Raw genomic sequence first — 23256 nt, forward strand, 5'->3', positions numbered from 1 at the left:
TAAATATAGATAATAATAAAATATTCCTAAAATCTAGGTAAATCTTCCAAAAAGATTTTATTTCCATTAAATAATAATATTTCAATGATATCTTTAAATTAAAAAAAATTATGATGGTAATTAAGTCTACTTTCTGTCTCCTTTATTCTCCTATTTATATTAAGTCACATATTGGGCTCAGTCAGGGATCTAAGGAATAATTTAGACATGGCCTCACCCAATTAGTTTTTTACTAATTAAATTGAACCCACAATTTAATACAAGCTTATATTGGAATATTACAAGCAGCCACTACAGAAGTAATATTGCACTGCCTTTCCTAATCCGAAATTACAAGTATTCTGGGTTTCCTTTAATTTGTTTAATTTTATTTCTCGCCCTTAAGATAGAAACATCCATTAATTTATCAATGTCTGCTATGGACTTAATTAATTAACATATTTTAATTTCCAAGAGTGGACGTAGCAAGAAACTCTTATTTATTATTCATAGAGTAATCAAACTCCGACTAGCTAGGTTCCGAATAATAAAACCTTGTTTCGAGCTTCTCTTGTGGATGTTATCAAAAGAGACTCTCCTCGCGCACGATTCAACATAATAGCAATCCTAGCACCGCCAGATAATGATCACCACTACCCAATATACTTGGATCATTGGGTGACGAAAAACCCACACCTTTGGTAAGTCAAAGTAGTAGATACTCGATATCGTATGCTTAATGCTAACGTACACTGATTAAGAAATTAATTATCAAGACCTCGTCTTTCAGTAGATAGCATAAAGACTTGTCTTGCTGTTAGATCCATTCAGTGCTATACCACACCAACGTCATCATATATCAATAAGGCTTATAAATAATCGGACTGACATTGCAACCTTTCACGATAGGTAGTATAGGCCTATCTAGGTTGTGAAACTCTTATTTTTCTTTGTTCAGGACTGATCGCGTACCTTAAATTGAGCGCAGCCCACAACCGGTCTACTAAAACAAAGACTTAGACTTTGTTATGTTCACTTATACATTTAAATATGCAATAAACATCCATTAAATGTAAAACATAACAACATTATGACAAAAATAATCTGTTGCATTCATTAGAAAATAATAATTAGAGTTTTACAGTATTCAATCACTCGAAAGGTGATTTCTAGTATACAAACCCTAACACCGTGTACCAGTGTATGGGTTGGCCGGTCTAGTGACTTGGATTGTGGCCACATTCCATATCATATATGTGCAGATATGGTTGACGTCTATAGGAAATTGGACTGCCGACCGCAATTTTTGAATGATGGCATATTTTGGTGCCTCGGACCTTTCTAAAGCTAAAACCCCGAGACATGATAAATATATTTGATAATTGTGTTGTCGGCATAAGTCCACTGAGTATTTTATAGTACTCAGCCTTCCATGTGTTTTCCTTATGTGCAGGTTGAGCGACGACGAGCTTGGGGTGGTGTTGTGTCGAATCTGAATTATTGTTGCATTTTATTTTGAAAGGGTTGTCGTGACAATACAAGTATACGAAATGAATGATGTGTTTGCCTGAATTTTATAAACAAATATTATGATACATCGCATACTTTAGTATATAAAGACATACACTCATTATTCGTTTGATTTAAATATATGTTCATTTTTCTCTAGTAATTACTATAGATGTAGTGGACGATCTTCGTTCGAAACTCTTAATGTACAACAGCCCCATATTTTCCGTTGGTTAAGGTGTGAGTAATGGTGATCATCCCTACTAAAAAGGCTAACCTCACACATTCCAAAAAAAATTGTCGTTAATAAACATGGATAAGCAAAATATATAGTAGGCATCATCTTTCATTAATTTCCGTATAGATTTCAAAGAAGAAGTTGGATGTGCTAAAAGCATAAAAAAATGGCTGATGAAAGTCGACAGGATGTGGAAGACTGTGAGCGCATCTTCAAGCGTTGTGACACAAATGGCGACGGGAAAGTATCTTCCACAGAGCTTGGTGAGGCCCTCAAGGCACTCGGTTCAGTATCAGTTGAAGAAGTTAAGCGGATGATGGCTGAGCTGGACACCGATGGGGATGGCTTTATATCATTAGATGAGTTCACAGAGTTCGCGAAGGCCAACAGGGGCTTAATTAGGGATGTTTCCAAGATTTTCTAGCCTTTCTTATTTTTATTTTGGTAATGATCTTATTATTATATCAGGGTCATGAAGTTTGTGGAAGCTACAGTTAATGAGTGTTAGATGTTGATATGTTTATATACCCGTGTATCATGAAGGAAGTTTGTTAGTTTGGGAACAATGGTATTTTCTAAAATAGTTTTTCCCAGTTGTAATAACAGTTATTATGTTCATAAAAAATCAATGAATTGCACAAGATTAGAAACGAAACATACACCTCTCTCATCTCTTTCCATAACGCTCGACACTCACTCATTCATCCATACTGATATGGTCTTCGTCGATGTGATTAAGAATTCACGAAGAATAAGCCGAAGAACGTGGTTGAAGGAGAGAAGGTAATGGGATTAATGATTTTCTTCTTTGAAGTAGACCCTCGATTAACCATTGGCAAAAGCTCAAAGAAGCAACCTTTCAAAGTGTCGTGTATTGCAAGACATCTTTCGAGCGTTTGTAATATAAAAAAATATGTTCATAATTGGCGATTGATAAATGATAAAACTAAAGGACGCGATCAATTATGTGGATAGACGAAAGTCTACATCCACTGGAAAACTAACACGAGAACTTTTACTCAATCACCAAGAAGAAGTGTACACAGTACAATTGATGTTGCGAGAACAAACAAATAACAACTCTCACAAAACTCAATGTGAAACTGGAAACTAATAGTGTTGCATGCATGCTCATTCATGCGTAAAATGCATGCAACACAAGATGGCGAGCTATAAAATGAAGCCGTTGGAAGTTGGGAGTTAGTTAGGAGTTAGTTGCTATAACTAACTAAAGCCAGCTGGAAATTATCACGTGACACATACATGCTTACGCTGAGGTGGAGATGACGTGGAGTTGACATGGATATTAGAAGATTAACGCAGGAGAAATGGAGTATAAAAGGAAGTGAAGATATTTTAGAGTAGTTGTTGAAAAGTGTGTGTGTTGTTCATGTTAGCTTAGATCGTGGATCTATAGCTTATCAATGTTCCTATCTGATTCTTCTTGAGTTGTAATCGTGACATTCATCATTCAATATACTTCCTACTTGTTACTCTTAGCTCAAGTTAGTGCAATTGTTGATTGTGTGTGAAGTTGCGATCACAATTGGGAGATCACGGCGAGTGATCGTAACAAGTGGTATCCAGAGTCATCGATCTCCGGATAGCGGAATTGTAACTCGAAGCGCTGAAATGGAGAAGAAATTGATGGAGTTCATGGAGCAGAAATTGAATGAGCTACGGGAGCAAGTGATGCAGGAACAAGGATAAAAAATTCTCGAGTTGTCACAATCGATTGCTGCGATCAACTTACAAAATCAGAGAATTAAAGCTGCGATGAAGAGCGGTGAAGGAAGCAGTGAAGTACGAACAGATTGGGGAAGATCTACTCGATATGAATTCCCTAGGTTCGATGGTGATGGATTCGAAGGATGGACGATGAGAGCAGAGTACTTTTTTCAAGTAGCAAGAGTACCGGAAGAAGAGAGAGTGCGAGTAGCAGCCATTCATTTAGAAGGCAAGGCTCTCCAATGGCACCGAGGATTTTTGAGTTTACATGGTGAAGAAGCATACGTGGACTGGGGATATTACCTCTCATGCTTGGCAGCTCGTTTTGGAGCTCAAGCTTATGATGGTCCGCTTGCAGATCTCAGAAATCTCAAACAAAAAGGTAAGCTCCAATCTTATATGGACATCTTTGATGAATTATATCCAAGAGCTGGCATTAGAGAAGATCAGGCGCTTAACTTCTTCCTATCTGGACTTATTGATGAATTACAAATGTCGGTTAGGATGTTTAGACCTAAAAGCCTAGCTGAAGCGTATTCATTAGCTAAACTACAAGATCTAACGGTGAAAGCTTTAGGTATTAAGCCAAAAGGAATGTTGAATAATGTGTCTAATAACAACAGCTATTATTCCAATACTAGACCTATGGCTGTAACATCCACTAATAAACCAGTGCCTAGTGGGAACAACTGGAATGGGGGTAATAAGGAACCTAATCGTTTTGGAGGTGTTCGAGCTAGCACCAACCTATCACCTAAAGAGTTAGATGAAAAAAGAGCAAAGAAAGAGTGCTTTTGGTGTACTGAAAAATTCACACCGAATCATCAATGTTCTAAAAGGAAATCTTATGTCATACACTTGATTGAGTTGGGAGAAGTAACTGAGAATGAAGATCAGATTATTAGTGAGGAAGAGACAGAGGAAGAAGGAAAATCAGATCTTCAACTATCCTTACATGCTGTGTGGGGAAAGGACGGACCTCAAGTGATGAGGATTAAGGGACTCTGTCAGAAAAGAGCCTTAAAAATTTTGATTGATACTGGTAGTACTCATAATTTTTTGAGTTCCAAGATAGCTAAAAAAATAAAATGCCAACACACTGCAGTAAACTCTAAGGTTGTGGAAGTTGCTAATGGTCAGCTATTACAGTATACTCAGAAATGTAGTAACTTGGAATGGAAAATGCAAGGAACCAAATTCCAAACTGAGGTCTATCTCATCAATCTGGAAACATATGATCTGATATTAGGGGGAGCATGGTTGTCTACCTTGGGCGAAATTACATGGAATTTTAACAAATTGAACATGCAATTCAAGTTGTCAGGTGTGGATGTTAAATTACAAGGTGAGCTGTGGTCACCAAAGACTGAGCAACTCCATTGTTTGCATATCTGTAATCAACATGAGGAAGATGAAAATGAAAGAAAATTCATGCAATTAATGCCTTCAGTGGAAGGAGAAATTTTGTGCTGTTATGAGATTAGTAAGGAAGAAGTTTGGCCAGCACTTAGTCTGATATTAACAGAGAATGAATCAGTGTTTGCAGAGCCAAATTCCTTGCCTCCACAGAGAGAGCAGGACCACAAAATCATCTTGAAAGAAGGAGCTGATGCTATAAATATTAGGCCCTACAAATATGTTGCAAAACAGAAGGATGTCATTGAAAAAATGATTGATGAGATGCTCACATCTGGAGTCATAAGGCATAGTGAGAGTCCTTTTGCTAGTCCTATTGTTTGGTTAAGAAAAAGGATTCTTCTTGGCGCATGTGTGTGGATTATAGAGCTCTAAATGCCATCACAGTGAAGGATAAGTATCTTATACCGATTATAGAAGAACTTCTTGCATGCATGCTCATTCATGCGTAAAATGCATGCAACACAAGATGGCGAGCTATAAAATGAAGCCGTTGGAAGTTACCGTTGGAAGTTGGGAGTTAGTTAGGAGTTAGTTGCTATAACTAACTAAAGCCAGCTGGAAATTATCACGTGACACATACATGCTTACGCTGAGGTGGAGATGACGTGGAGTTGACATGGATATAAGAAGATTAACGCATGAGAAATGGAGTATAAAAGGAAGTGAAGATATTTTAGAGTAGTTGTTGAAAAGTGTGTGTGTTGTTCATGTTAGCTTAGATCGTGGATCTATAGCTTATCAATGTTCCTATCTGATTCTTCTTGAGTTGTAATCGTGACATTCATCATTCAATATACTTCCTACTTGTTACTCTTAGCTCAAGTTAGTGCAATTGTTGATTGTGTGTGAAGTTGCGATCACAATTGGGAGATCACGGCGAGTGATCGTAACAAATAGCAATGAAGCTTCTCAAGACCTTCATGGCTCGATCTAACTTTCTTTCTCGATTTCTTGTTCTTATCTATGCAAATCTAAGTTGAAATTATTCAAATCCCTCTCTTTTTGGAGTTTGATTTCAACGGCTCAGCTCAAACTCGTTCGATCAAGGCTGTCCATCTTGAGAATCAGTTTTAACTTGTTGGACTTAGCTATTGGGCCTTTGGTCTAGCTCATTTCAGCTGCTCCCAACTTGGGTATTTTAGTGTACATATCCCAACAATCTCCACCTTGGATATGAAATGATTCAAGAGTTGTCTTCCATCATCCTAACTCCACCTTAGTGGTAACTGTGTATGTTGGGCTTGTGGCTGGATCAACCTCATAGGCGGCCCAAAAGAATAATACTCAGGCCCAAGTTCGGAGGCCCAGAGTTGAAAGGCAGTGGCCGTTGGCTTGGTTAAATACGAAGAGCGGAGATCAGTTGTATTGTAACCAATTTTCTGTTATTGATCTTCTTCTTCACCATCTTGTGTGATTCAAGAGAGAGTATAGAGAGAGAAGAGTACACGTTGTAATCTTGGCTAGCTAGGTGAGTGATTCACAACCGAGTTGTCTTCTCCGGTTGAGTAGCAAGCTAGAGTGTGTGTTGTAATTGGTTTTCTGTCGTGTTGTGTCGCAATAAAATAGTTTCACCTTCGTCCGTGGATGTAGATTCCATTGAGGATCGAACCACGTAAATACAGCGTCGATCTTTGCATTTGTTTTATCAAATTGGCACCGTCTGTGGGAAAGGTTTTGATCGGCGCAATGTCTCTGGCGAAATTTGAATTGGAGAGATTCACGGGCAACAATGACTTCGTCCTATGGAGGTTGAAGATGAAGGCAGTGTTGATGCAGCAAGGGCTTTGGGAAATTGTGAAGGATGGGAAGAAAGTTGATACCGCCGATGATGCGGACAAGAAGGCTGATGCGAAGATTCAAGAACTTCAACAAAAGGCCAACAGTACCCTAATTCTGAGCCTTAGTGATCGAGTTCTAAGGGAGGGTTCGAAGGAAGAGACAGCCGCAGCAATATGGGAGAAACTTGAGTCCATCTACATGATGAAGTCTCTTGCCAATCGCCTTCATCTGAAACAAAGGCTCTTCACTTTCAAGATATCAGAGGCAAAGAGCATCTTGGAGCAACTCGAAGACTTTGGCAAGTGTGTGGACGATCTGGAAAACATTGATGAGCAGATCAAGGATGAGGACAAAGCACTTATGCTCCTGAATTCACTGCCTAAGAGCTTAGAGCAATTCAAGGATGCCATACTCCTCGGCAGAGACTCCAAGATCACCTATGAGGAGGTGTATTCGGCTTTAAAGTTGAAGGACTTTCAGAATTCCTCAAGGAAGTCTCTTGATCAGGCTGGAGAGAGCCTAAATGTGAAGTCCAATGTCAAGAAGCCAAATGAAAAGTGGAAGAGATTTGGCTCAGAAAAATGGAAGGGGAAGGGCCAGAAAGATCCAGCTCAAAAGGAATCCAGAGCTTGCCACTACTGCAAGAAACCTGGACACATCAAGAAAAATTGCCACGCTTTGAAAAGGAAGCTGGCTGAGGGCAACAATGATCAAAGCACTGCTGATTGTGCAGCAGATTTCGACCTGGCTCAGGTTATGAATGTGACCGAGAAGCCTATTGCAGACTCTTGGATCATGGACTCCGGGTGCTCCTTCCACATATGCAGCCACAAGAGTTGGTTTGAGGATCTCACTGAGGCACAAAGGTCAGTCTTGCTAGGGAATAACCAGGTATGTGCTGTTAAAGGAATTGGTAATGTTCGTTTTAAGGTACATGATGGTTCTATTAAGCTGCTGACTGAAGTGAGATATATACCTAGCATTAAAAGAAACCTTATATCTGTTGGAATCTTGGAGATGAAAGGTTTTTCTTGTCTGTTTTCTAGTGGAAGCATGAAAGTTATGAAGGGTGATGCCACTATTATGTCAGCCTCTAAAAGAAATAGGTTATATTATGTGGAGGCTGAAGTCATTGTAGGGGATTCTTACACTGCACATGGTCAGGATTTGGTTTTGTGGCATAAAAGGTTGGGCCATGTGGGTGATAAAGGGCTCAAAGTACTGATCAAGAATGGTGTTTTCTCAGCTGATGAGAAGGGGAGTTGTAACATCCCAAATTTTTGTGACTCTTTTTATAGATTTAATTGAAATTTCGATTATGACACTTTTGTTTCTATGTGATTAAGTGAATTGCGTGAAATAATTGTCGTGAGTGATGTGGAACGAAGTGCTTGGTATTTTATATTTTCCAATGTGGGGAATAATTATTAGGATCATGCATGCATATTTTCTCGAGTCAATTCATTGGAATTTTCGGCCCTTTCTAATTATTGAAATAGAATTTCATTTCTTGGATTTAATTAATTGTTTTGGGATATTTATCCACATTAAATCCAAACCAAATGATCCCTAAATTGTACTACATGAAATTCGAACTCTAGCCTATTATCCTTGGGAGTTTCGAAAATCCCCTATTTAAAATAGGAGGATGAATTATTTTTCTTTGATTTAATTGGTGCATTGTTGACTCCTTTCTTTTGAATTAAATCCAATTAAATCATGCCACATTTTATTTCTTCGCCCAAAATAAATAGAGAGTTGAAATATTTCCTTGGCTATTTAAGCCTAATAACTTTCGGCCCCTTCACTAAATCTTGGAGGATAATTTATTTGTTTCCTATTTTGTGGAATCCCTTTTATTCAATTAAATATCATCCTAATACCTATGTCTAATTAATTGGAGATGTGAATATTTCCTTTTTGCTCTCATCCATATCACACGCCCATTATGCTTTTATTTTCCTTGTGGAAATTAATTTAATTGTTACCTATTTTATGAGAGTCTTTTCCTATAAAAAAATTCCAAATTTAAATCCTATTCCTATTTAATTGAGGATTTAAATATGGTTCTCATTCCTTGCTAATTAAATCAGCAAATTTTGAAATTAATCACCTCAAAATACACGTCTACCTTGTGTTCTAATTGTGGGACTTTTTATTTATTCCCCCACAATTTATTTATTTTTATTTGGGTGCAAATTAAACCTAATACATAAAACAAACTAAACCCCAACCCTAGCCACTATTTTCACACGCCTCCCTCTCCCTCATTCTCTCCCACACGCCTCTCTCCTCTCCCACTCTTTCTCTCCAAAAATCCTCCATTCCATCCTTGTTCTTGATCCGTTGAAGTTTATTTTCAAGAGTCTCCAGCGAATCGCTTCGTTCATTATTTCTACCGATTCATTTTTGTCAAAGAAGGTATATTTGCTCACTTTTCCTCATTCTTTTCGTTTGAACCATATTCTTGAATCCTACATGCATGTAGTGGGTGTAGGAATCATAGATCTCAAAATTAATCGGTGGGAAAATTGAGTTTGCATGAGAACTTTGATAGTATGCGATTTGATTTGAGGTTATATGAAATTTGTTTTGAATCCTTGGTGAATGATGTAAGTTTATGTGCAAACATGTTTATGAGAGTTTTATCAAGCATGATTTCATGTTATAAGCATGAGAATTGGAATTTGGATGATTGAGGAAGAAACCCTAATTTCGAATTTGTGAGTATGAAATCTGTGACGTTCGAAAAGTAGTTTCTGATGTGTAATTGACCTATCAAACGATCGAATTTTGGTATGAAGATTTTACTGAGTTAATTTCAAGGTGTTTTCTGTGTCTCGTGTAAATTTCAGCCCTTTTTGTCGAAAAATGAATTTTTGAAAAATGTTTGAAGTTGACTGCGCAATTCTGCCAGAAATTTATGTTCTCGCTCAGAAAGTTTCGTATCCTGTTTGACTGACTAAATGACCTCCGTTTAATGTTATTCTTGAACTATGTGAAAATTTGAAGTGTCTTCTGAGTCGTGTAAAAATTTCAGCCTTATTGGACATCGTATGAATATATGGTGAATTTTTCAAATGAACTGTGCAATGCTGCCAGAATTTTTATATTCCGACCAGAGAATTGTATTAATGTTTTGACTGACCAAATGACATGATTTGAGTGTGAAACTTTACCTAAATGGATTTGAATGTGTCTACTGTGTTGTGACCAATTATTAGCTTCATATGAGGTCGGATGAATTTTTGGTGATTTTTACAAACCAACCGCATAGTTCTGCCAGTTTCGTTGTTATGTGAAAATATCTTTTGTACTAAGTTTTGATGAATTATATGATGCATGTGTGATTTGAGAAAAAAATTATGACATGTCTTTCTTGTGTTGGTGAATGTTGGGATGGGTAAGAAAATGATAAAAAGGAACAATAGGACATGCATGATCATATAAACTTATGGAAGGCTGATTGTGTTGTCGTTGACAAGGGTGAATGTGTATACGTGAGCTCGAGGAACGAGAGTTGCCATAAGTTGGATTGTGATTTTTTAAGCGAAGGAGGTGGGCTTTCTTTTTCAAACCTCTTTATTTTTCGAAAATACTATGTGGTGTTATAAGGGTGGTTTAACTGTTATGTCATGTCAAAATGTTTTTGTTTATGAGATTGTTGCCTGATGCCTAGTTCGTCTGAGCTTGCTCCGTTAGGCTATATGGTTGTGATGTGAAACGAATTCGGGTCTGAGTAGGGCCGCAAACCCTATCAGGCTGTGTACACTGGTGGGATCGTGAGCCGTCCTTGCTAGTCGGCCAATCTCGTGGGCGAATAGTGTGGCCACACTTTCATCGCACTGCGGATTGATGTTGTGATTGATGGATTGTTGAAAATGGGGAGATTATTTGACTGGCCAGTCTACGAAATGTTTTTGTGTTCTCGTGGTAATTTCTTAATTTCATATAAAAACTCGAGATCACTGGTATGGATGACATAACTATATAAAATGTTTTCGGCATGAGCCCATTGAGTACAAGTACTCAGCCCTGCAATTTCTTTTAAAATTTTGCAGGTTGAGCAGGATGTTGCGAAGGATGTTGAGCTAGCCTTAGGATGCGTTGTGTCTTCATATATAGGCGTGGTCCTTGACTCTCTTTAAACCTTATTTTCCGCTGCTATATTTTAAATTATGTCTCAAGACTTTAATCTTTTCGTATTGTGTTTGAACATGTATGGTTGTGTTAGGTTTTAACCAAGTAATTACGTTATCTTTTGAAAATGGTGTTTTCGTGAATTAAATTAAATGGTCTGCTTTAGAAGTTAATTGGTTTTCTTTAAGTTATTTTCTCCGCTATTTCTTTTAAAAGTATTTATTATAAGCCTTTTCTAATTAATAGTAAAATTTTAACCTTAAACTTCTTTAAACTAAAATGTCTTTCTTCCTTTAAGTTAATTAGGATTTTCTTTTAAAAACGTTATCCATGCATGTCGGTCACGATCGCCGCATTTGTGGTACCCCTAGTATGGGCGGTGGTGACAGGTGGTATCAGAGCCAAGTTCTTTCGCTCTAGTCCGAGAGTCTTCTTTCACTTTAAGTCTAAATTAGTGAACCCTTATTGACTAGAAGTGTCACGAAGGCTCAACATCCACGCATCACGCTCAACCAAGGAAAATGATGTATGTTTTAAGTTGTTGATGAAATATGAGAATGATGTATAAGATTGATGATATGATGAGGATGTTTGGGCAAAAGAATGCATGAGCATGTAATTACGTGATGATGTGATGTGATTTTCATGTTGAAATTCATGAATAAATGATGTGATGAAATAAAGAAATTGAATGTGAGCATGGTTTGCATGATGATCTAAACACATGTATTATGTGAAAACATTATCGTGATAGTATGAATATATGGAATATGAGCATGAATTGACAATATGATTTAAGCACGTGTTGTATGTACGAACATGATATTGGTATGGTATGAGTATGTGAGACATGAGCAAGATTGGTATGATGACCTAAGTATGTGTTAAATATGTGAAAGTGATGACGTAAGCATGTGAACATAGGAAGATGGAATGTTTTACATGAAGGATGAAGGTTGATGAGTTGTTTTGAGTATGTTGAAATTTTAGAGGAAAAAAGGGAGTAATTTAAAAATGTTGTTTCGAACATATATGTGAAGTGCATGAGTGTTTTGTTCGAAATACAAATGTGTTATGAGTTTTGAAAAATTTGCATGGTTTGATATGTAGAAAAAAAAAATGGAAAAAGGATTTTGTGGTTGATGTTTTGCAATATTAATGACTAGTTGTTCTAGTGGAGTTTGATTGAGGAAAAATGTTTATGTTGTGGAAATTTGTTGGAAATTTATTTGAAAGAAAAAAAAATCTTTGAACTTTAAAAGAAAACATGTTAGTTCTTTCTTTTGAGAAAATTAATTGATTAATGGAAAATGTTGTGTTTATGATTTGTTCCAAAAAAAAATTTACCTTTTCGATTGGAAAATTGAGCCATGGAAGTGTGATGTTATATATGTTATTGGGTGTGAAGTATGATGTGTTATTCTATGGAGTGTTTTATACGAGTGATGAAAGTTGATGCGAAAGTACGTTTAGTTTGAGTCAAAACTTTTACTTTAAAATTGAGATGTGGATTTTTTTTTGGAAGGTGTGAAAGTGTAAAGAAATTTTGTTTCAAAAGTTTTGAATATAAATGTGAAGTCCGAAAGTGTTTTGCTATGGGATGTGAAAAGGTTGTGTGTTTATCTTGAGGTATGAATGACGTAAATCGTAGCAGATGATGATCTATGTGATGATGAATTGTGTTGTGAACTTAGAGTACCTAAAATATAAGCCTAGTTGACCGTGCGAATCGTAGTTCTAAGTTGAAAAATTAATTATAGGTTCTCTGAGCAATGAAACGTACGAGAATATGAAAGTTAAGGCAAACCCTTAAGTCAAGGTGCGAGACAAGAAGAGCTGAAGCTAAGTGATATTTTCATGCAACGACGAGCGGTCATACTCGCGATTTAAATTAGTATAGTGTGATCTTGTGTAAGTGGCAACACGATGGAGATGATCGCTATACCCTTCTAAGGAGCACGAGGATGACAACAATATCCTACGAGGATAATCATTATGACATGAAGAGAACTTTATGAAAATATGGACTCCAACTATCATTATTAGTGGCATTAACACGACGAATCTCAGCGTGGAATCCACAGTTCTTAGAGCGATGTTACCAGTCTCGGCTTGCGAAAGATGAACGAGGTGGTGCAACTTTAATAGCTATAACAAACTATTTTAATCAACAGTTCTTACTTGGATTCTAAGAAGTTATCCTTCAGAACATTTCAAATAGCCGTGAGCCCTTGTCTATTTAGCAACTTGTTTCATTCACCCTTGCAAGTGATGCATGTTATTTCTTTTCCTCCATTGAGTCTTAACTCACTTTCAATTCTTGGAAAGTGGTATTGCTTTCATAACTTGGGACAATTGAATTGATTGTAGTCTTCTTTCACTTATTATTTATACGAACAATATTTTGACTTTGTGAGCCTTTGCTATTGAACTTCATTCCTAAGGCTGCTTGCAGTCATGTCCTTCAATATAGGCACGTTTCACAGACATGTTTTCTATGAGATATTCTTCTTTGAACTTTTGTTCAGCTTTTCATTTTGTAACCATGTCTATGTCAAGTTCTTTCTCATAGAGTGAAATTATTTTTGGTTCAGTTCCACTATATGTATTCTTTCCATAATAGAACCTTTCTTTTTTTTTGTACAAAACGAAGTTAAGGCATACATTTTTACCTTGCCTTAACAAACTTAATCCACTTGATTTTTTTTGTTTTGTTCAAAAGCCCCTTTGACTTTGGTTGCCTTTCGGAAACCTATGAACCCATTGATGTGATTCTAACATTCCATATTATGATTTTCGTTGAACCATGAGCAGTACCGCCTTGTGACAACTGCCTACAATTCTCAATCCTCATGCAACTGAACATTTTTTTCCCTCAACCCCTTAAGTCATCATCCATTGATGTGTTGACCTTTCAAATTTAGTCGAACAACTGAATTATTTTGTTTGGTAGCCTACTATGAGAATTGACATTAATTCAATTTCATCCCATATTCATGACATATCTTATGTTCTTTCAAGATCCGTGGGGATGATCATAACCAATTGTTACAATTCGAAATCGGTTCATATCCAAGTTAAGACTGTTTGATTAAAGATTGCGTTCTTGATACATATTCTGAGTTCTTGATGCAACATTGCTAGGAGAGGAAAATTTCTTTTCGAGCCCCTGGCGACGAGCCGACTATCTTGTATGGGATTTCTTTGAACCGACGAACCTCCATAATCCCTGCTTTGCAAGCAACTATGATGATAAGAAAAAGACGTCCGGCGTATCTTGTGTACTGGAATGGAGAGGAAAAGAAGGATTTGAAAGTGGAACACGTGGCAGTAGTGCGAGATTTTCCCTATGTGTTTCCCGAAGCTTTGCCAGGACCGCCACCCGACAAACAAGTTGAGTTCACTATTGACTTGGAACCAGGGTCAGCGTCAGTATCAAAGGCTCCATATCGAATGGCCCCTAAGGAGTTGGCCGAGTTGAAGATTCAGTTGCAAGAGTCGCTCTATTTGGGATTTATTCGACCTAGTGTATCACCGTGGGGGTGCCTGTATTGTTCGTTAAGAAAAAGGATGGAACGATGAGAATATGCATCGACTATCATGAGCTCAACAAGATGACCTTGAAGAATAAGTACCCACTGCCAAGGATTGATGACTTGTTTGATCAACTTTGAGGAGCGGGTGTATTCTCTAAAATGGATTTGAGATCAGGGTATCATCAACTGAAGGTCCGACGAGAGGATGTGCCTAAGACTGCTTTTCGCACTCGTTATGGCCATTATGAATTCTTCGTGATGCCATTCGGGCTTACCAACGCCCCAGCCGTCTTCATGGACTTGATGAACTGAGTTTTCCACGAGTATCTCGACAAGTTCGTGTTAGTCTTCATCGATGATGTTTTAGTATACTCGAAGAATGAGGAGGAACATAGATGGCATTTACAAACAGTGTTGGAAACGTTGCGAAAGGAGAAACTTTATGCCAAGTTTAGTAAGTGTGAGTTTTGGTTGACTCGAGTGAACTTTCTTGGTCATATTGTGACGGAAAATGGAATCAAGTAGACCCAGCAAAGGTCAAGGCCGTAGAGAATTGGAAATCGCCGAAAACACCGAATGAAATCCGTAGTTTCTTGGGATTGGCAGGATACTATCGATGATTCATTGAAGGATTCTCCAAGATTGCGAGACCGATGACACAACTACTAAAGAAAGGAATCAAAGTGGTTTGGACGCCAGAGGGCGAGACGAGTTTCCAACTGTTGAAAGAGAAATTGACTACAGCACCAGTCCTAGCGGTACTAGAACCCGACAAGGACTTCGCCGTCTATACGGATGCGTCGAAAGTGGGACTAGGATGCGTGTTAATGCAAGATGGAAAGGTAATAGCATATGCTTCCCGACAGTTGAGGCCGAATGAATTGAATTTTCCGACTCATGATTTAGAACTAGCGGCAGTGGTGCACGCAATGAAAATTTGGAGACACCATCTCTATGGAGTGAGATGCGAAATCTATACGGACCACAAGAGTCTCAAGTACTTCTTCGAGCAGAAGGAGCTAAACATGCGACAACGACGTTGGTTAGAAATTGTGAAAGACTATGACTGTGGTATTAACTATCATCCAGGCAAGGCGAACGTAGTCGCCGATGCTTTAAGTAGAAAGAACCAACCGCAATTGGCTTATGTCCTAACGCAAGAGGAAGCGTTGATTCACGAGTTCGACAAGATGAGATTGGAAATAGTGAAAGCGCCCAAGACAGTAAAAGCAAGATTGACTACACTAGTGATTGAGCCAGATTTGAGAACCAAGCTCATAGAAGCCCAGCGACGTGATGAGAAGTTGGAAGAATTACATGCGAAGGTGAGAGCCGAGAAGCTTGATCATTACCGTGAGGAGGCGGATAATGCTTTGACTTACGATGGGCGATTGTGTGTGCCGAGCGATGAGGCGCTAAAAGATGAGATTTTGAGTGAAGCGCACGACACGCCTTACACTGCTCACCCCGGAAGCACGAAGATGTATCGGGATTTGAAGCAACGTTTTTGGTGGAATGGAATGAAAGGAGACGTAGCGTCATATGTGGAGCGATGTCTAGCATGCCAACAAGTGAAGGCCTTACACCAACGGCCATATGGGAAGTTGCAACCACTCGAAATTCCCGAATGGAAGTGGGAGCATCTAGCTATGGATTTCGTGACGGGTTTGCCGAAGTCACAGAAGGGCAACACTGCGATTTGGGTGATCATCGATCGACTCACGAAAAGCGGGCACTTTTTACCAATTCGAATTACTTATAGCGCGGACAAGTTAGCAAAACTGTACGTGAATGAGATTGTGCGTTTGCGTGGAGTGCCAAAGACTATTGTGTCCGACCGTGATACGAAGTTCACATCGAAGTTTTGGATGAGCTTGCAACGTGAATTGGGCACACAACTGAATTTCATCACCGCTTATCACCCGCAATCGGGCTGGCAGTCAGAGAGGACGATTCAAAAACTTGAGGATATGCTGCGAGCCGTTGTCTTAGATCGAGGGGAAAGTTGGGAAGCTGTTCTACCGTTGGTTGAATTCTCCTACAACAATAGCTACCAAGCGACGATCGATATGGCTCCGTATGAAGCCTTGTATGGCAGGAAGTGTCAATCCCCACTTTATTGGGATGAAGTTGGCGAGAGGAAGATGTTAGGACCCGACGCTATAAAGGAGATGACCAAAATTGTGCATCAAATCCGCCCAAGGATCAAGGAAGCTCAGGATAGGCAGAAGTCGTATGCGGACGTGCGTCGAAAGGAAATCAAATTCGACGTTGGTGACAAAGTGTTCTTGAAGGTGTCCCCGACGAGAGGAGTTGTGAGGTTTGGAGTGAAAGGCAAGCTGAAGCCGCGTTTTGTAGGACCGTACGAGATTATCTATGAAGTATGTCCTGTAGCGTATCGATTGGCATTACCTCCCAGCTTTGGGAACGTGCACAACGTGTTCCATGTGTCGCAATTGCGCAAGTACGTATTCGACCCCAAGCATGTGATCCATTAAGAGGAAGTGATCTTAACCCCCGACATGAGCTACGAAGAAAGGCCCGAGGCAATCCTAGATCGGAAGGTACAAGAGTTACGAAACAAATCGATAGCGTCTGTGAAGGTGTTGTGGAAGCACCATGGTCCCGAGGAATCCACGTGGGAGTTAGAAGATAAAATGAAAGAAAAGTTTCCCGAGTTATTTATGTGAGGCGATCAAATTTCGGGATGAAATTTTTGTTTAGAGTGGAAGGATGTAACATCCCAAATTTTTGTGACTCTTTTTATATATTTAATTGAAATTTCGATTATGAAACTTTTGTTTCTATGTGATTAAGTGAATTGCGTGAAATAATTATCGGGAGTGATGTTGAACGAAGTGCTTGGTATTTTATATTTTCCAATGTGGGGAATAATTAATAGGATCATGCATGCATATTAAATCCAAACCAAATGATCCCTAAATTGTACTACATGAAATTCGAACTCTAGCCTATTATCCTTGGGAGTTTCAAAAATCCCCTAATTAAAATAGGAGGATGAATTATTTTTCTTTGATTTAAGTGGTGCCTTGTTGACTCCTTTCTTTTGAATTAAATCCAATTAAATCATGCCACATTTTATTTCTTCACCCAAAATAAATAGAGAGTTGAAATATTTCCTTGGCTATTTAAGCCTAATAATTTTCAACCCCTTCACTAAATTTTGGAGGATAATTTATTTGTTTCCTATTTTGTGGAATCCCTTTTATTCAATTAAATATCATCCTAATACATATGTCTAATTAATTGGGGATGTGAATATTTCCTTTTTGCTCTCATCCATATCACACGCCCATTATGCTTTTATTTTCCTTGTGGAAATTAATTTATTTGTTACCTATTTTATGGGAGTCTTTTCCTATAAAAAAATTCCAAATTTAAATCCTATTCCCATTTAATTGAGGATTTAAATATGGTTATCATTCCTTCCTAATTAAATCAGCAAATTTTGAAATTAATCTCCTCAAAATACACGCCTACCTTGTGTTCTAATTGTGGGACTTTTTATTTATTCCCCCACAATTTATTTATTTTTAGTAGGGTGTAAATTAAACCTAATACATAAAACAAACTAAACCCCAACCCTAGCCACTATTTTCACACGCCTCCCTCTCCCTCATTCTCTCCCACACGCCTCTCTCCTCTCCCACTCTTTCTCTCCAAAAATCCTCCATTCCATCCTTGTTCTTGATCCGTTGAAGTTTATTTTCAAGAGTCTCCGGCGAATCGCTTCGTTCATTGTTTCTACCGATTCATTTTTGTCAAAGAAGGTATACTTGCTCACTTTTCCTCATTCTTTTCATTTGAACCATGTTCTTGAATCCTACATGCATGTAGTGGGTGTAGGAATCATAGATCTCAAAATTAATCGGTGGGAAAATTGAGTTTGCATGAGAACTTTGATAGTATGCGATTTGATTTGAGGTTATATGAAATTTGTTTTGAATCCTTGGTGAATGATGTAAGTTTATGTGCAAACATGTTTATGAGAGTCTTATCAAGCATGATTTCGTGTTATAAGCATGAGAATTGGTATTTGGATGATTGAGGAAGAAACCCTAATTTCGAATTTGTGAGTCTGAAATCTGTGACGTTCGAACAGTAGTTTCTGATGTGTAATTGACCTATCAAACGATGGAATTTTGGTATGAAGATTTTACTGAGTTAATTTCAAGGTGTTTTCTGCGTCTCGTGTAAATTTCAGCCCTTTTTTTCTAAAAATGAATTTTTGAAAAATGTTTGAAGTTGACTGCGCAATTCTGCCAGAAATTTGTGTTCTCGCCCAGAAAGTTTCGTATCCTGTTTGACTGACTAACTGACCTCCGTTTGATGTTATTCTTGAACTATGTGAAAATTTGAAGTGTCTTCTGAGTCGTGTAAAAATTTCAGCCTTATTGGACATCGTATGAATTTATGGTGAATTTTTCAAATGAACTGTGCAATGCTGCCAGAATTTTTATATTCCGACCAGAGAATTGTATTAATGTTTTGACTGACCAAATGACATGATTTGAGTGTGAAACTTTACCTGAATGGATTTGAATGTGTCTACTGTGTTGTGAAGTATTATTAGCTTCATATGAGGTCGGATGAATTTTTGGTGATTTTTACAAACCAACCGCACAGTTCTGCCAGTTTCGTTGTTATGTGAAAATATCTTTTGTACTAAGTTTTGATGAATTATATGATGCATGTGTGATTTGAGAAAAAAATTATGACATGTCTTTCTTGTGTTGGTGAATGTTGGGATGGGTAAGAGAATGATAAAAAGGAACAATAGGACATGCATGATCATATAAACTTATGGAAGGCTGATTGTGTTGTCGTTGACAAGGGTGATTGTGTATACGTGAGCTCGAGGAACGAGAGTTGCCATAAGTTGGATTGTGATTTGTTAAGCGAACGAGGTAGGCTTTCTTTTTCAAACCTCTTTATTTTTCGAAAATACTATGTGGTGTTATAAGGGTGGTTTAACTGTTATGTCATGCCAAAATGTTTATGTTTATGAGATTGTTGTCTGATGCCTAGTTCGTCTGAGCTTGCTCCGTTAGGCTATATGGTTGTGATGTGAAACGAATTCGGGTCTGAGTAGGGCCGCAAACCCTATCAGGCTGTGTACGCTGGTGGGTTCGTGAGCCGTCCTTGCTAGTCGGCCGGCCTCGTGGGTGAATAGTGTGGCCACACTTTCATCGCACTACGGATTGATGTTGTGATTGATGGATTGTTGAAAATGGGGAGATTATTTGACTGGCCAGTCTACGAAATGTTTTTGTGTTCTCGTGGTAATTTCTTAATTTCATATAAAAACTCGAGATCACTGGTATGGATGACATAACTATATAAAATGTTTTCGGCATGAGCCCATTGAGTACAACAAGTACTCAGCCCTGCAATTTCTTTTAAAATTTTGCAGGTTGAGCAGGATGTTGCGAAGGATGTTGAGCTAGCCTTAGGATGCGTTGTGTCTTCATACATAGGCGTGATCCTTGACTCTCTTTAAACCTTATTTTCCGCTGCTATATTTTAAACTATGTCTCAAGACTTTAATCTTTTCGTACTGTGTTTGAACATGTATGGTTGTGTTAGGTTTTAACCAAGTAATTACGTTATCTTTTGAAAATGGTGTTTTCGTGAATTAAATTAAATGGTCTACTTTAGAAGTTAATTGGTTTTCTTTAAGTTATTTTCTCCGCTATTTCTTTTAAAAGTATTTATTATAAGCCTTTTCTAATTAATAGTAAAATTTTAACCTTAAACTTCTTTAAACTAAAATGTCTTTCTTCCTTTAAGTTAATTAGGATTTTCTTTTAAAAACGTTATCCACGCATGTCGGTCACGATCGCCGCGTTTGTGGTACCCCTAGTATGGGCGGTCGTGACTGGAGTGTGAAGATGTGTGAGTCTTGCTTACTAGTAAAGGGAAAGAAACTACTTTATGGCTCAGGAAAGCACAATTCCACGAGGCCCCTGGATTACTGCAATTCTGATTTGTGGGGGCCTAGCCCGGTTAATTCCATAGGAGGTGGAAGGTACTTCTTGAGTATAGTGGATGACTATAGCAGGAAGGTTTGGGTATGGATCCTCAAAGAGAAGTCAGATACATTTAGCAAATTCAGTGTATGGTACAAGGCGGTTGAAGTTGAGAAAGGATATGGCTTGAAGTGTCTAAGGACAGACAACGGACTTGAGTCCCTATCAAAGGAATTTGATAACTTCTGTGTGCAGAGGGGAGTGAAGAGGCATAGGACAGCTCCGGGGAATCCACAACAAAATGGAACCGCGGAGAGAATGAATGGGACACTTCTTGAGAGAGTAAGATGCATGATATTTACCTCTGGAGTGCCTAAGAAATTTTGGGCAGAGGCTGTCTCCACTGCAGCAAAATTGATCAACAAATGTCCATGATCAGCCATTGGTTTTGATACTCCAGATAGTAGGTGGTATGGAAGTCTAGGAGGCTATGAAAAGCTTAGGATTTTTGGTTGCAGAGCCTTTGCTCACATAAGGCAAGGGAAGCTAGAACCTAGAGCGCTGAAATGCATTTTTCTTGGCTACCAAGATGGTGCTAAGGCATATAGACTTTGGTGCACAGAAGAAGGGAATCAAAAGGTCATCATTAGTCGGGATGTCGTCTTTGATGAGTCGATTATGCCATTCAAGCCCACTCAGCACACAGAAATAATTCCAGAACCGGCTGGAATCAGTTTTGATCAGCCTGAGCCAGAAAATAGAGGCTCAGATGATGCTGACTTTAGAGAGCAAATGATACCCTCAGATGAAGAGAATGAGCAGCCTACTGATATGCCCCCAGATGTCTCTGATCCAGAGCCACAAATTCAGCAATATTCTCTGGCCAGAGATAGAACCAGAAGAGAGATCAGACCACCAGCAAGGTTCAGAGATGCAGATTTTGTATACTATGCACTATGTGTTGCAGAGGAGTTGGAAATCTCAGAACCAAGAACCTATAAGGAAGCTATTGGCAGCAAAGATAAAGAGAAATGGATAAAGGCTATGAAGGATGAGATAGACTCTCTCATCAAAAACAAAACTTGGATCCTAGTTCTCAGATCACAGATTCAACAAAGACCTATCTCTTGCAAATGGATTTACAAGAAAAAGGTGGAGGCCTCTGAGAATGATAGTATCAGGTATAAGGCTCGCTTGGTTGCAAGAGGTTTCACACAGGAGGAGGGGATAGATTACACCAAGGTCTTCTCTCATGTGGTGAAACACGGTTCAATAAGGATACTCTTGGCAATTATGGCTCGGATAGATTGGGAATTGCAGCAACTAGATGTAAAAATAGCTTTTTTGCATGGTGAGTTGGTAGAGACAATCTACATGGAGCAGCCACAAGATTCATAAGGCCGGGAGATGAAAATAAGGTCTGTTGTTTGAAAAGGAGTCTCTATGAACTCAAACAAAGCAGCCGGCAGTGGTACCTGACCTTTGATAAACAAATGGAGAAAATGGGCTTCAAGAAGTCGGCCTTTGATAGTTGTGTTTACATAAGGCACAAGGGAGGTAGGGCAGTTGCTTACTTGTTACTCTATGTGGATGATATGCTTGTAGCAGGCCCTAGTAAGGCAGATGTGAAGCAAGTGAAGGAGGATTTGGAGGAAGCTTTTGAAATGAAGGACTTGGGAAATGCAAAAAGGATTCTTGACATGGATATCATTAGAGATAGAGCTGCTAAGAAGTTGTGGCTGATGCAACATAGCTACATTAAGAAGATGCTGATCAAGTTCCAAATGATTGATTCCAGAAAGGTGTTAACTCCAACAAGTCCACAATTTAAACTCTCAATCAATCAGAAGTCGGCTAATGATCAAGAAAGGAAGCTGATGTCCAAGGTCCCTTATGCAAGCATTGTTGGGAGTATTATGTACATGATGCTGTGCACCCGGCCTGATCTATCACATGCCATGAGTCTGACCATACATGGCAGATCCGGGTGGCACACATTGGCAAGCCTTGAAGTGGATAATGAAGTATCTAGTGGGCACACAAGACTTGGGATTGTTATTCTGCACAGTGGATGGTGAGAGTGAGCTCATAGGCTACTGTGATGCAGATTATGCTGCGAACATTGACAGCAGGAAGTATCAATCAGCCTACATATTCAAGCTTTTTGGTACAGCAATAAGTTGGAAGTCCAATCTTCAGTCGGTGGTTGCACTCTCTACAACGGAGGCAGAGTATATTTCCTTAGCAGAGGCAGTTAAGGAAGCTAAATGGCTGAAAGGAATATTGGGTGATTTTGGTATGGTGCAGGAGGCTGTCACTATTTTCTGTGATAATAACAGTGCAATCAGCTTGGCTAAGCACCAAACTTTTCATGAAAGGAGCAAGCACATTGATATCAAGCTTCATTTCGTGAGGGATGAGATAGGCAGAGGTGTTGTGGCAGTAAAGAAGATTCACACCTCTGAGAATGCAGCTAACATGATGACCAAACCTCTACCGAGTGCTAAGTTCGAGCATTGCTTGGACTTGGTTAACTTGACTGCAAGAAGGTGAGGGTGTTCTGGCGAAGGTGGAGCTGGTTTGAGGGTGGATGCAGCCAAGGTGGAGTTTGTTGGGCTTGTGGCTGGATCAACCTCATAGGCGGCCCAAAAGAATAATACTCAGGCCCAAGTTCGGAGGCCCAAAGTTGAAAGGCAGTGGCCGTTGGCTTGGTTAAATACGGATAGCTGAGATCAGTTGTATTGTAACCAATTTTTTGTTTTTGATCTTCTACTTCACCATCTTGTGTGATTCAAGAGAGAGTATAGAGAGAGAAGAGTACACGCTGTAATCTTGGCTAGCTAGGTGAGTGATTCACAACCGAGTTGTCTTCTCCGGTTGAGTAGCAAGCTAGAGTGTGTGTTGTAATTGGTTTTCTGTCGTGTTGTGCCGCAATAAA

At 38.8% G+C, this 23256-nt stretch overlaps 2 protein-coding genes across 2 annotated transcripts; both read left to right on the forward strand.

The window, feature by feature from the left end:
• The first annotated feature begins 1892 nt into the window (after nucleotides 1-1892).
• Nucleotides 1893-2261, forward strand: LOC121741278 (polcalcin Che a 3-like). Its single transcript, XM_042133986.1, has one exon. It carries the CDS (start codon nucleotides 1893-1895, stop codon nucleotides 2148-2150), a length of 258 nt encoding a protein of 85 aa, XP_041989920.1. The 3' UTR covers nucleotides 2151-2261.
• A 1241-nt stretch (nucleotides 2262-3502) lies between these two features.
• Nucleotides 3503-5245, forward strand: LOC121810570. Its single transcript, XM_042211333.1, has one exon. The coding sequence runs from the start codon at nucleotides 3503-3505 to the stop codon at nucleotides 5243-5245; it is 1743 nt and encodes a 580-aa protein (XP_042067267.1).
• The last annotated feature ends 18011 nt before the right edge of the window (nucleotides 5246-23256 follow it).

The sequence above is a fragment of the Salvia splendens genome, chromosome 7 (assembly GCF_004379255.2).
Source record: "Salvia splendens isolate huo1 chromosome 7, SspV2, whole genome shotgun sequence".
Lineage (NCBI taxonomy): Eukaryota > Viridiplantae > Streptophyta > Magnoliopsida > Lamiales > Lamiaceae > Salvia > Salvia splendens.